This window comes from Scheffersomyces stipitis, chromosome 5 (genome assembly GCF_000209165.1).
Source record: "Scheffersomyces stipitis CBS 6054 chromosome 5, complete sequence".
Taxonomy (NCBI): domain Eukaryota; kingdom Fungi; phylum Ascomycota; class Pichiomycetes; order Serinales; family Debaryomycetaceae; genus Scheffersomyces; species Scheffersomyces stipitis.
The window spans coordinates 1,389,156-1,402,244 of NC_009045.1; the positions used below are offsets into that span (position 1 = coordinate 1,389,156).

The window sequence follows — 13,089 nt, forward strand, 5'->3', positions numbered from 1 at the left end:
ATCACCATATCTTGTCTTCTTTTTTCCATTATCTCTTCTTGCTCTTTATCCAAGTCTATCTCTGCAACTTCTTAAATACAGGATCTCCATCTCTTCTAATTTTTCAGTGCTTGTTCAACTCCACCCATGTCTTCACTTTATTGAACCCACCAATGGCCGACTGGAATGCAGAGCCCGCAGTGGATAGGGACAGTTTGGTGCTGTTGAGATCCAAGTTGTTGAAGCTCGATTTGAGCTCAATTTCTGCAGAGGATCTCTCACAAAAATTTCTCCAATTATATTCCCAATTTGAGTATATCTACGAGAATGGAACCACAGACGACAAATTGGCAGTCTTGTTTACTGATGTCTTTGGGATATGTATTCAAAGAATGGTTCAGTTCCTCAAATCAGACAATTCCAATTTGAAGTTCTTTGAAAATGACGACTTTACAGATAAATACCAGTTGATCTTCAATTATATCTTGATCCGATTGAATCATTCCTACAATCCACTTGTCAATTCGCTAAACAATTTACTTAAGAAGTTGATCTCCTTCCTTAGAGAAAATTATTCCGATGAGTACGTTCAGCAAATCTTTAAATCATGGATAGACACAATTATGAAAACTAGCTTGACTTCCAAAAACTTGTACATAATCCTCGAGACGGTTGCAAAATGCATGTCTGATAAATTCTACATTCTTCAGAATTACCCCAAATTTCCCCAAGATTGTATCAAATTGCTCTCTTCAGATGTTTTAGCCAACTCCACCTGTAAATGCTTAGCTTCTATATACTCAGCCACGTATAGTCCAGAAAAGAACGAAGAATGGTATGATACTTGGTCCGAAATAGTAATAGAAGGCTTAGGGAGCCAGGACTCCAAGATTTGCAAAAGCATCCAGACGTATCTTTTACCTCCCTTATTTCAGGTTTCTCCCATGACACTTCAATATCTTATAAACTATTATAGCAACTCTACAGAAGATTCGCAAGTGGATACACTATTTGGGCTTTTGAAGATTGGTCAAAATCTTGCCTTGCTTAATCCTCTTGAATCTATATCACACGAACAATTGATTGGATTCCTAGTACATCAAAATGCTTCCTATAGAATCAACAGCTGGGAGTTGCTTTTAGGCGGAACGTATAAGAATATCAAATCACTCCCGATACCTCCCAAGACATACCTGATAATACGCGATCACAAGATCATCGAAATCTTTTTGAATGATTACGAAAATATAGAAGTCAGGAATAACTTCATATCCATTTTGAACCAGTTCATCGCAGTAAGATTGAAGGAATCGATGTATTCTCTCAAGAAGCAATTGAATACATTGAAGGCTACAAACACAAATCGAGAGAAACAAGAAGAATTGAATAATTACATCACACTGGGCGAAACATTTATCTACAACTTAGTGGATGATCTCATGGAATATTTAAAAGCTGGCTCCAGTTACTCACAATTAATATCGTCTCTCAAGATCTTGCAAATACTAATTGAGAAAATTCCCGAGATTTCCCATGTATATGAGCGAAAAGTATTCCTTGACTTGTTGGTGCAAAATTTGTTCAATAATTATGAGAATGTTCGTGATCTCAGTTTGACTTTGCTTGTTAAATGCTCACCTTCAATCCTAGTTGACTACATGTCAAATGAGGATATGGAGAATGAATTACTTAATCTGTCATGCGATATTCTACACAGTTTGAGAGGAAGAAAAAGTGATGGAGGAGCTAAATGTTTAGAATATATGTCAATCTTCTATCTCAAGACTCTTGCTAGCTCTTCGAAATTGGTAGAGCTCATGTCGTTGTTGTTGGCGAAATCGAATTCTGGAATAGAGCTTCAGGGTTCCAAATCAAATTCCATAAATGAACATGAATTTGTTCATGGCCATTTCAAGGCAATGACATCCATACTATACCAATGCAATGAAAGCTTTTTGGAAGAAAATTTAGATTTCATGAAGCATTTCTACAATCAGATCGTGAGGGAGTCGTACCTTATCTGGGAGTTTCAAAAATCGCTTCTTTCAAATGAGTACGACGATGAAATGGACGATGGTGGATCCGGAGAAGACAATTCCAAAGTAGCAATGAATCATGCTTGGAAAGTGGTTAAGGAATCAAATTCATTGCTAACATCATTGATGTGCAACCCTTATTTGGCAATGCTTTTGGGAGAAGACGAATATCTAGGTTGTTGTGAATTGGTTATGGAACAAATTTCGTCACTAAAGCACAGAGGAGCATTTTCTTCTATTTATCCTTCATTCATTTCTATTTGTAAAACTTGTTTCAATAATGAGAAATATGAAAAATATCCCGAAATATGGCTTGAAAAGAATATCCAGCTAATTGAGTCAAAGACCCAATTCATATCTAGAAGGTCTGGTGGTATGCCATTCCTCATTTCAGGTATCTTAATAGCAAACAGTTCTGTGGCCAAGTACCCTAATTTGATGAAACTTACATTCTCAAGTTTGTTAGCAATTGCAAGAAAACCAGTTCAACATGTTGCTGATGAGAAAATCGATATTCCACAAGTTCACGCTTTCAACATTATGAAGCAAATATTTCTTGAAAGTGACTTGGCTAATGCATGTTCTGAATTTGTAGAAGATTCATTGTCTCTAGCATTAGAAAACTTCAATTGTGATAATTGGTCAGTTCGTAACTGTGCTGTCATGTTATTTGGGGCTATCCAACAGAGAATTTTTGGAAATAGGACCATCCCAAGCAAGCTATTCTTTGGAAAGTACCCACTGATTGCCCAATTGTTAGTTAAGCAATTGAAAGAATCTTCGCTTTCGAGGAAGAGCCAAAACGGAGAAGTTGTTCTTCCAATCTTATTATTGTTGATGAAACTAGACACCAAAGGTTCGGCCAATGACAATTTGTCTAGTAGTATTAGGCAACAAATATTATTGATCTTGAATACTGAAAGTTGGAAAACTAGAGAAGTTGCGGCAAAGTGCTTTTCTTCTTTCTTTAGTACCGAGGAGATTTCCGAGTTTTCATTAAGTTTTCTTAGCGGAATTAGTTCAAAAAAGAATATGAACGAAATTCATGGCTCATTGTTGGCAATCTTTGAAGGTATTAAAAAGCTCTTAATGCAAAGTATTGATATTCAAAAGATCGCTAATTTGGTGTTAAATAATGTTTCAATTTTCCTCAAATTCAATTGTCACCCAATTTCGAAGGTACTTGTTGATATAATCTCCATACTTAATAGAGAGAGTGGAAATTTGGGAACTGTAATTAAAACATTGGGAAACTATTTCATTGCAGCTCTTACCCTGAGCAAAAAGGCTTTAGTGGGTGGTGAACAATTAACTCTCTTGAATATTAATAAGCTTCTCTTGGACTATTATTATAGGGACATGGATTTTGAGAATCTCTGTGATTTGTTGAGGCTAGGATTATGTGTCAATGATTTCTTCGAAGTTCAGATATCTTCATTGAAGTTTATTGAGGAGCATTTCAAGGAGCTTAAAAATGCTGACATCTTAGATTTGATAAGGGCAGATATCTGGGACACATTGAATAGCTCACAATGTTGGGTCTCTGTCAGATCTTTGGCACTAAGTGTTTATGCGGATATCGGCTATGCAGTAACTGAAACTGACTTAGAAGGAAAGGTTGGCCAACTTTTCGATTTCATTAACACAGAAACCAATGAAAACATAATTTTAAAATCTTTAGAATGTCTTGGTCTGTTTGTGGAAACCAGCGCCGACATCGACAGATTCTTTTTTTTAAGCAAGAAGTACTTGTCTGAAGAGTTGCCTGTTAAATATAGGTTATCAGCAACAGTTGCAGTTGCGTCTCTTGTTGATCGTCTCAAAGCCACTAGCTTGAGGTCTAGTTCATTCTTTGAAATGGCAGTTTTTATGTTGTTATCAAATGGCCTCAATGATGATGACCAAGTTGTTCGAGAGACAGCAGCAGAATGTTTGTCTTCACTCTTTAACTATAAATATCCGGTCAATCCAGTATACTTGACTCATCAATTCATTAATGTGGATGAATTGTCATTCCAGAACACGCATGAACATTATACTAATATTTTGCTTGACAACTGTTTGTCTAGCAGCGAAGAAGATCAATTGACTCCCAAACAAAATTCATCAGATTTGTTGTTTGATATGGAAAGGTTCAACCTATACTTGAACCGTACCGAGTTTGTTCTGCTAGTAGCGAGATTCTGGAGTCAACTTGCGATACCAGTTGATCCGACACTAGAAGCAAAAATCAAGAAGCATTTGCAGTTTATATTACAGTACTTAGAGGACTCTGGTTCGTCTAACTTCTTTTCCAAAGAGGAGGAATTTGCAATCATTTCCAGGGTTTGTGCGATTGCAAAAAGCATATCTGAAGCGAGCGCAAAAGAAGTGAGCTTTTTTCATGAATTGAAAGCAATAGAAAACTGCCTGCTTCTTCCTAGTACCAAGAGAATCCTCTTCAAGTAGTCCGAAGAAAGCAGTAGAAATATATATTATACAATAGAATGGAATAAATGAAGAACAGCAATTCCTGAGGTCTGTATATAGTGTGATTGCAAAATGCTGCAGTATACCTAGAAATGATAAGTGACGTGCGGGTAACTTTTAGAGAAATACTGGCTAGTCTTCTAGTGCGGATTTTTTAAGATGAAAAATTTTAAGAATAAGCAACTCTCTTTCTTTAGATATCATCAACAATATTTGAAGTTATTGTGGAAGTATGTTTTGACCTTGGAGAAGACTTGAAAGTGCTTGGAAAGTGGAAATGTCTGGCCTTGAATACTCTGATGAATAATTATAACAAAACAACGAATTTCTTCACCTGAATCACCATGTGGAATAAACATAATTTCAGAGCTTTTTAACACTGATTTGTATTCAAGCAGACATGCTTTGGCAACTTTCGCGGCATATAGGTTTACGTTCAATTACTAACAATTGCAGTTTGTTTTTAGCATATTTCAAGTAATAGATAATATTGGCGAGAAATGCATTTCATCAATGTAGCAAAATGTAGAGTTAAATGTATAAAGGAGATGGACTTCTGGATTGGTAACAGTAGAAGGTCCTCTTTTTGTTGCCTTCTTTGAAGCCTCACTTTTGAAGTCGACCGGATTGTGTACCTTCAGGTTACACGACTTGGTATACTTTCGATATATCCATACCGTTGTCTAATTCAGAGGTCAAGATCTCATGATTTCGTTTTGGCAGATTTGTAGTGCGAAAGTTAAGTATGAGAAATTTCGCATCTAAAGATGATAAATTTCGCATCAACTTCACTTTCTAATCTTTCCACATACTTTTTTAATTGAAAATTTCTCTTCTTTACATTTGAATTTGTATTATATAACACTATGTCATCCAAGTATGTCTCTTTGTCTACTCAGAATCTTTCTTATTCGTCTACTAACTTCTCCAGCGATGATTTTTCCATCTGCGATGATTGCTTAGGCCCAGATAAGCATCTCAAGATGATCAAGCAGAACATGGGAGAAGAGTGCAAATCGTGCACCAGACCGTTTACGGTACTCCGATGGAACAATTCGGTTTCAGTCAACAAGTCCAAGAAGACCATAATATGTTATACTTGCGCACGAGCTAAGAACTGCTGTCAATCGTGTATGCTCGATGTGAATTATAGAATACCCATTGATATACGAGATACGGCTTTGAAGATGGCTGGCTTGGAAAACCCAGCTCAGCTTCTAGGGGCCAGTAGTAGTACGACCAATAGAGAAGTCAAGGCGATAATAGCAGACAAACAGGATCAAATATTTAAACAAAAGGACGAACTCGATTCTGGAGATGTTGATAGAAGAAACGAAGCCAGAGAAATCCTCATGAAATTGTCACAACGACTCAACGACAATAGCAAACTAACAAAGACAAAATCCCTAAAGTCCGACAAGGCAGAAGAAGAAAAATTGAACAAGACGGATGTGAGTAAAATTGTGGCAAAGTTACCCTTTGGAGGGCTGTTGGACGTAGAAAAACATCCTGAAGTTGCTTCATTTTTTTTGTTTGGGATTAGTTCCGATTTGCCTCAGTATGCCATTAGCGAATTTTTCGGCAGTTTCGGTAAGATCAAGACCATTCAGATTGTCCATAGAGCCAAATGTGGGTACGTGGCATTAAGTAGCAGAAAGACTGCCGAAGAAGCAGCCAAGTCAATCGTCTCTAATGGACTCAACGAGAACAGAGCCACTGCTGGTCTAGTGATTCTACTTGAAAAATATCCCATGAGAGTCTGCTGGGGCAAGCCCAAGTCGCTAGGAGTGACTAATGATGAACACTACAAGATCAGTTTGGTGGTAAACAAGGTAATGCGACAGTTAGCCGAGAAAGACACTGCTTTTCTGACAAAGAATAATAAGACTATAAGTCTGGCTAAGACTGAAAAGAATACTACAGCCACCAATAAGAACAGGAAAATTAAAGAAAAAAAGACCAGAGGAGAGAAATCGGCACCTTCCCTGGCACCACAGAACACTTCCTACAAGAGTATGAGAGACGATTTTGAATTGTAGCCGATTTATGTATTATAAGGTACTTCTATTAGTTATAGAGATATAAAGAATACTTCTCCTGCATATACCTCGACTTTATCTACTGCCATAGTAATTACGAATTCCTATATAATTCAACTTTTCCCTTCCTTTTTATCTTAGAGATTAACCTCTTATATAACAATTGCTCTTATCAAAGCATGGATTACGAAACCAAACTTGTATTCCAAGTAGGGCTCCTCCTATTGCCTATTTTTGTGGTGGCCCTCAGAGTGTTAGCCATCTTACCCTCAGTAGGATTAGGTAGCCTGAACAAAGATCTCAAGAGTATTTCAGATATAACACTGGGAACAGGTCTGAGTATCATGGTTTTGCTTGGATCAGGTGGCCATACAGGTGAGATGATGAGGATATTGTCCAATGTCGATTTGAGTTCTGTCAGGCGAACCTGGGTGGTATCTAGTGGAGATTCATCTTCTCTCGTTAGAGCCAAAGAGTTCGAAGACAAGTATCAGCAAAATGGTAAAACCTGCAAGTCTTCGGAGTATTTGACTTTGTATAGAGCTAGAAAAGTAGGCGAGTCGTTGCTTCTGTCTTTGAACAGCACCGTGAGGTCATTTGTTGATACTGTGAACCAATTGCGTAAGTTGCCGGAACTTCCCTCTGTTCTCTTGCTTAATGGGCCAGGAACGTCTGTTCCTTTGGCTTATATCTTGTTTGGAATGAAGTTCTTCGGCCTTTGCAATACACGCATCATCTACATAGAAAGTCTTGCCCGGGTGAACAAGCTTAGTTTGAGTGGGTTGTTGCTTCTTCCCATCTCCGATAGGTTTATAGTGCAATGGGAGCAATTGTACCATAAGTACAAGAGAGCAGAGTACTACGGTATACTCATATAGTATTGTTCATATAATCAAATATACTCAAGATGTAAAGTAGTAAGTATACATATCAAGATCAGGGACTGTCGTTTTGTCGAGCGGTTTTGCGTATCACTTCTCAGATGCACGTAGAGAATAGGTGCAAACGCGATTGGTTATACTACTTCTTCTTTCTACAAGAAGACGCGATTATACACCTGAAACTACTTTAACAAGGTAGGTATGAAGGTTTCACAGTACATGGCATCTGGAAATACCTTCTGTGGAACTTTGGTGGAATTTCCTGGAATCGGAATTGACAAGTTCGGCTCCGAATGTCAAATCTACTTGTTAACCCACCATCATGCTGACCACACAGTGGGTTTGGCAAACAAGTCATTTTGTAGACGTGTTTATTGTAGTCAAATGACGAAAGATTTGATATCCCAAAGTCAGCAGTTTGAAGATAGTTTGCGATATCTAGTTCCTAAACAATATAATGAACCGTTTGTGTTAACGGTCAGCGATGAAGAGGTCACTATAACATTGATTCCTTCATATCATTGTCCCGGGTCTACCATGTTCTTAATAGAGAATAGAAGGGCTTCTGTACTATTTACTGGAGATATCAGGGCAGAGACATGGTGGGTCAACTCTTTGGCCAAGAGTCCCTTTCTCTTCCCCTATACCATTGGTGCGAAAGTACTAGATCAACTATATATAGACACTACATTTTCCTATAGGGGAGAACCGTATGTTGAGATACCAGAGAACAACGAGGGTATCAAAGTTATCATTGAAATGCTAAAGAATTTTCCCATCAACGACCCGGAAATCCAGTTCTGTTTCATGGATAGCACATCTGGATTTGAAGAGGCTTGGGTGCAAATTATCAGTTCCATTGAGGGCAGCTTATCATTGAGCGCCGATTTACGTAGAAGAATCGAACTCATTGCGTCAGAAGGTACTTACAACTATGGGAATGCTTGCAGAAAGCTTTTAGGAAAAGTTTGTAATGGTCCTATCTTTCATGTTTTGAGCAAACCGGACGACGCATATGAGGTGAAGAACTGCAAAATACTTGTGAAGATCTACCAGTGCATAAACTTTAACATAGTCGATTTCTTAGGAACAAGCATGCCCATACCATTGAGTTCTGTTGATAGGTCTCTTTTCAAAAGTATTGAAACTACAAAAATGGGAAATAAACTTTGCATGTACGGCAATAGAAAGTGGATACTACCAAAAGATGGCAAAGAGCTTCTTCCACTAGACCTCAGACTTATATTCTCACGACACTCCTCATACACTGAAACATTACAGTTTACATCATTATTCCGACCGAAGCTGGTGTTTCCATGTACTGAATCCAAACAAACATGGTTAGGAGGTTTCAGTTGCGAAAGGATCTTTGGACAGTTGTGTCAAAATCCTGAAGGTGAACATCCGTATGACATTCGAATGTTCAAGCGATATGGACGACCAGTTCTATCTGCTGAAGCTGGTGTTCCCACTATCAACAGATGGAATTTGAACGAATGCAATCAAGAATTCAGATTTGTAGAAAGATACTTGAATAATACTACTCTTCGGAAACCTAAGCCCGAATTCCCTTTCTTCGGGCAACATCAAAGAGACACTTTTATAGATAAGGGCACAGAAGCGAGAGATTTGTATGTTACCAAATGCAAAGATTTCAAATTGGAAAGTCTTATTGCAGGGCGCGGTGAAGCTAAATATAGGGAAATCATCAGTCGTCATCAAGACATGTATTTACAAAAGTATTTATACGATAATGGACCACCAGATAACTATGAGAGAGACGAAGACAGTCATACTACTGAATTTTCGCAAGAAGTACGATCTGAGATATCATTAACTGGGTCTGAAATTGGAAACAAGAAGAACAGTATAGCGATCTCACTGCAAGAGACAAGGACTGAACCATTCAAAAGGTCAGCCAGTTTCGCATCTCTACGAAGACTGTCTATTGTAATGGTAGAGAGCAAGACTCTCAGAAGGTTCCATAGCGACCTTTCAGAAAATGGCCGCAACTCTGCTATCGTTTCAATAGAGGTTCTGTTCTCTAAAGAGTTGGATTTCTTAGTCGACAGTCCAAAAAGACGTAAAACGAAGGCTCTGCCTATTTTCAACACCGAAAGGATTAATGATTTGTCTCAGAGGTTAGAACAAGACCGTTCTTTGTGGTTGGAGCTTGAACTCAGCTCAAGCCAGAATCCAACGTGTTGCCCGAGAATGAGTTGTGATACGTAAGATGTATATTAATACAGTGTATTTACAGATTATGGTACAGTTGTTTTGAGAAATGAAATGACGATCTCAAATGATGATTCTATGATGCTTGTTGTTTTTTTGAAACTCACAACTTTTGATTTGTATCTTGCTTCTATCCTTCTCTTGTAGTATTTCTATCTTCCCCTGGAAAAACCTTTTTTGGGCCTATGTTCGCTCTTTTCTTCAGCTATCCCTTGCTTTATTGTTCCTCTTATCTTTCTTTATTGGCTTCTCTAATTTTCCTTCCATTTGTGGCCACAATTCACACACTTATAGAAAGTAGTCATGGGCTCATCCGCAGATCTAATCTGCAACTGGAAGAAATATGCCTTGTTACCTCCACAAGAGTCAACAGGGCATTGAGCAGAGGTTTGGTCGACATTGTCCCAAGCTCCATCTCCTCCCAACACGTCATCAACTTCCTTTCTATAAAGCTTCTTTCGCTCAAACATCAGGAGCCCATTGATCTTGAATTCATAGGGACAGGTGGGACAGTAGAAACGGTTGCACCCGTCATCACCTGCGGATATAAGTAACATATTGGAACAGTTGGGACAGAACGAGAGCATTATGGCCAGTTGTCCTCCGATCTAAAACAGTCCCGACAGGCTTTCTGGAAAACAGAAGAGAAATGCCAGAGATGACATCTTAAAGTTTATAAGATCGATGTGGGACGTTGGTAGCGCTGCTGAAAAATTGAGGAGTTATATGCCGTACACTTACCTCAGATACAAGAGAAGAGACAGATAGTGTAGAATAGTGGCACTTGTGGCGCTTGTAGCCCAGACGATGAGAAATGTTCAGAGAACTGTTTCTATTGATGTAAATGTATGTGTTTGTTGTGGTATTCTTGTATCATACAAAATTCCATGTCTCTCTGGTGTCTCCATATCTCTGAATCTCTCACATTTTGGTTCTCCATGTCAGTCCTGCGTATACATTTTTCAGTTCCAAATGGCGTAACTGATTCTATGCTAAAACTATAATAATATTACGGATCACGAAACAGCATTTTGAACTACTTCTTTGTAGTTAATACTATTCTTTTCAGATTCCACATTCGTTAACTTTTCATTGTCCATTGGTATTTGTCTATGGCAAAATTTCAGAAGTGAACAAACACAATTAATATGTCTTCTCCGTTCAGATCAACTTCACCATTCACATCTAGATTCAAGTCACCATCCCGACGTGGAGTGATCAATTTGGAATATAGAGAACGGCTGCTTTCGCCCATTAAAACACCCAATGGACGTGCGGGACTTCGTTCGCCTCAAAAAAGATCGGCTGAAGACATTGAGAGCTCGGCCCGTAAGAGAGCGGTTCGGTCTCTCTACTTCCAGCTTATGGACGAAGGAGAAGATAGCAATGACGATTCTGTGCTAGATGACCAAGATAAGCGGATTGCCGAGTCAATTATTCGAGAATCGCGTCGAAATCAAAAGAAACAAAAGACTAGTATAGATGGTGACGAGTTTAGGGCATATGGCTCAGATGTGGAGCTTGAGGAAGACTTAACTGTGCGATCGCCTAGTATGGGTCGTGGCAAAAGAAGAGCAGCTACTAGAAAGAAATATACCGAGGATCTGGAAGAGGAAGATTTTGAAATTTCTCGAGTAGAAGAAGCATTTGACTCATCTGGGGATGAAGTCGCAGTCGAAGATATAGACGATGAGGAAGAAGAAAATGATGATGATTTATCCGAAGATTCAGACAAAGAATTCGTATCTCTGTCTCAAAAAGATACACCCAAAAAACGTGGAAGACCTCGGAAAGAGAAAAGTACACCTAATAAGAAATCTAGAGGAAGACCTCGTAAAGCACCTTCTACTTCTGATGGTGCATTTGAGTCTCCAGCGAATGATACGCAACAAAGAAAGAAAGTAGGTAGACCCAGAAAGTCAGATGGAGTTGTAGGAAAAGTAAAGAGTATATTCCATCAGGATGACGAGCTTCTTTTCAACGAAAACCGCAGTGTTGGTAACAGAAACGTAAGCACTAAACGTACCAGCAGCACCAGTGACTCATCTATGGCTTCTGATCTTTTGAACCGAACTACAGAAACAAGTACAACGCCTGTTATCTCTGGTATCAGAGATGTAGTGGAAACTGAAGTGGACAATCAGGTTATTTTTGAGCCTATGCCACTTCCAAAAGTAGATGGAGATGGTAACATTGTAGATACCGATTATTTGAAGAAATACTTTTCCAAGCTGGACATCAGTGACGTTCTCAAGGGCCGTTTTCTTGACGACAACTCTTTCTTTCTTGAAGGATCAGAAGGGTACTTTGAACAGCATAACGGTAGAGCCAGAATTGGGGGGTCTTCGCTAGCCCTGTTGGCACCTCTGGTTGATTATTCTGAATATATCCGTTTCATCAAAGTACTCGACCGGATTTGTGGACATGAAAAGTCTAGATTGGCCGATTTGCACAAATTCTTGTACCATCAGTGGTGTTTTGAGTTATCAGAAGGGTATAACTTGAACTTCTTTGGTGTTGGCTCGAAGTTGCTGATACTCAAGGACTTCGCTCTGAACTACTTTCCTAGTTGGTTCGAAGAAGTGTATCTCGGTAAGAAACTTCCTCAGATTATGGTAGTGAATGGATACAACCCTTCGTTGAAGTTCAAGAAAATTCTTCAGGACATCTTGTCAGTTTTTATACCTAAGACAACCAGAGAGAATATCAAGTTTCCCAAGCATGTTTCGGAAACGGTACCGTTTTTGATTCAATACGTAGAGAACCAAAGAAAGTCAAGCAGCAGTACTAGTGGGACACCGAGCCTCTTGTTACTCATCAACAATATCGATGGAGAGTGTTTCCGAAATGAGAAAATCCAAAGTTACTTGTCTGTGATAGCGTCATTGCCAGAAGTGTGGCTCGTGGCTTCTATGGACAACATCAATGCTCCGTTGTTGTGGGATCTGTTCAAGCTCAAGAAGTTCAACTTCTTGTGGCACGACTTGACGACGTATTCTACATATTCTACCGAGTTGTCGTTCAAGGATGTGTTGAACATGGGCAAATCGAAGAAGTTTGTAGGTAACGTCAGTGCCAAGTATGTATTGAGTTCATTGACCGATAACCACAAGAACTTGTATAAGGTGTTGTTGAAAATGCAACTCGATGCTATGGGCAAGTTGCCGCAGTCCTCGATTAACACTTCGAAGGGATCGTTGCGGCATGGAGTTGAGTTCAAGGCACTTTATGAAGCATGTGTCGAGCAGTTCATTTCGTCCAACGAGATTACATTCAGAACAATGTTGAGTGAATATGTGGAACACAAAATGTGCAAGCTTGTGACGGACGATGCGGGAGTAGAGGTGGTGTTTATCCAGTTCACGTATGACGAGATGAACAAGATATTGAATGAAGAGTTTTAGGGGTAGATAAATAGTTTTTGCACCCAAAATGATATATGCAGGCGAG

At 38.9% G+C, this 13,089-nt stretch overlaps 6 protein-coding genes across 6 annotated transcripts; 5 read left to right on the forward strand and 1 right to left on the reverse strand. All coding sequences in view use genetic code 12, as the record gives it.

Annotated features, from left to right (window-relative positions):
- Window positions 1–152: 152 nt before the first annotated feature.
- PICST_32389 (predicted protein) lies at window positions 153–4,463 on the forward strand (the record flags this gene model as incomplete). The annotated part of the gene is made up of 1 exon (XM_001384916.1): window positions 153–4,463. The coding sequence occupies one exon, from the start codon at window positions 153–155 to the stop codon at window positions 4,461–4,463; it is 4,311 nt and encodes a 1,436-aa protein (XP_001384953.2).
- A 950-nt stretch (window positions 4,464–5,413) lies between these two features.
- Window positions 5,414–6,421, forward strand: PICST_46506 (predicted protein; the record flags this gene model as incomplete). Its single annotated transcript, XM_001384917.1, has 1 exon — window positions 5,414–6,421. A coding segment is annotated over one exon (1,008 nt), but the record flags the coding sequence as incomplete, so codon positions are not given.
- Window positions 6,422–6,702: 281 nt separating this feature from the next.
- On the forward strand, window positions 6,703–7,401 carry PICST_32391 (predicted protein; the record flags this gene model as incomplete). The annotated part of the gene is made up of 1 exon (XM_001384918.1): window positions 6,703–7,401. One exon carries the CDS (start codon window positions 6,703–6,705, stop codon window positions 7,399–7,401), a length of 699 nt encoding a protein of 232 aa, XP_001384955.2.
- A 222-nt stretch (window positions 7,402–7,623) lies between these two features.
- PICST_17702 (predicted protein) lies at window positions 7,624–8,901 on the forward strand (the record flags this gene model as incomplete). The annotated part of the gene is made up of 2 exons (XM_001384919.1): window positions 7,624–8,326; window positions 8,372–8,901. Coding segments are annotated over 2 exons (1,233 nt in total), but the record flags the coding sequence as incomplete, so codon positions are not given.
- A 989-nt stretch (window positions 8,902–9,890) lies between these two features.
- Window positions 9,891–10,226, reverse strand: RPC11 (RNA polymerase III C11 subunit; the record flags this gene model as incomplete). Its single annotated transcript, XM_001385236.1, has 1 exon — window positions 9,891–10,226. One exon carries the CDS (start codon window positions 10,224–10,226, stop codon window positions 9,891–9,893), a length of 336 nt encoding a protein of 111 aa, XP_001385273.2.
- Window positions 10,227–10,883: 657 nt separating this feature from the next.
- Window positions 10,884–13,043, forward strand: ORC2 (Origin recognition complex subunit 2 (Origin recognition complex protein 71 kDa subunit); the record flags this gene model as incomplete). The annotated part of the gene is made up of 4 exons (XM_001384920.1): window positions 10,884–11,088; window positions 11,122–11,306; window positions 11,334–11,389; window positions 11,468–13,043. Coding segments are annotated over 4 exons (2,022 nt in total), but the record flags the coding sequence as incomplete, so codon positions are not given.
- Between the last annotated feature and the right edge of the window lie 46 nt (window positions 13,044–13,089).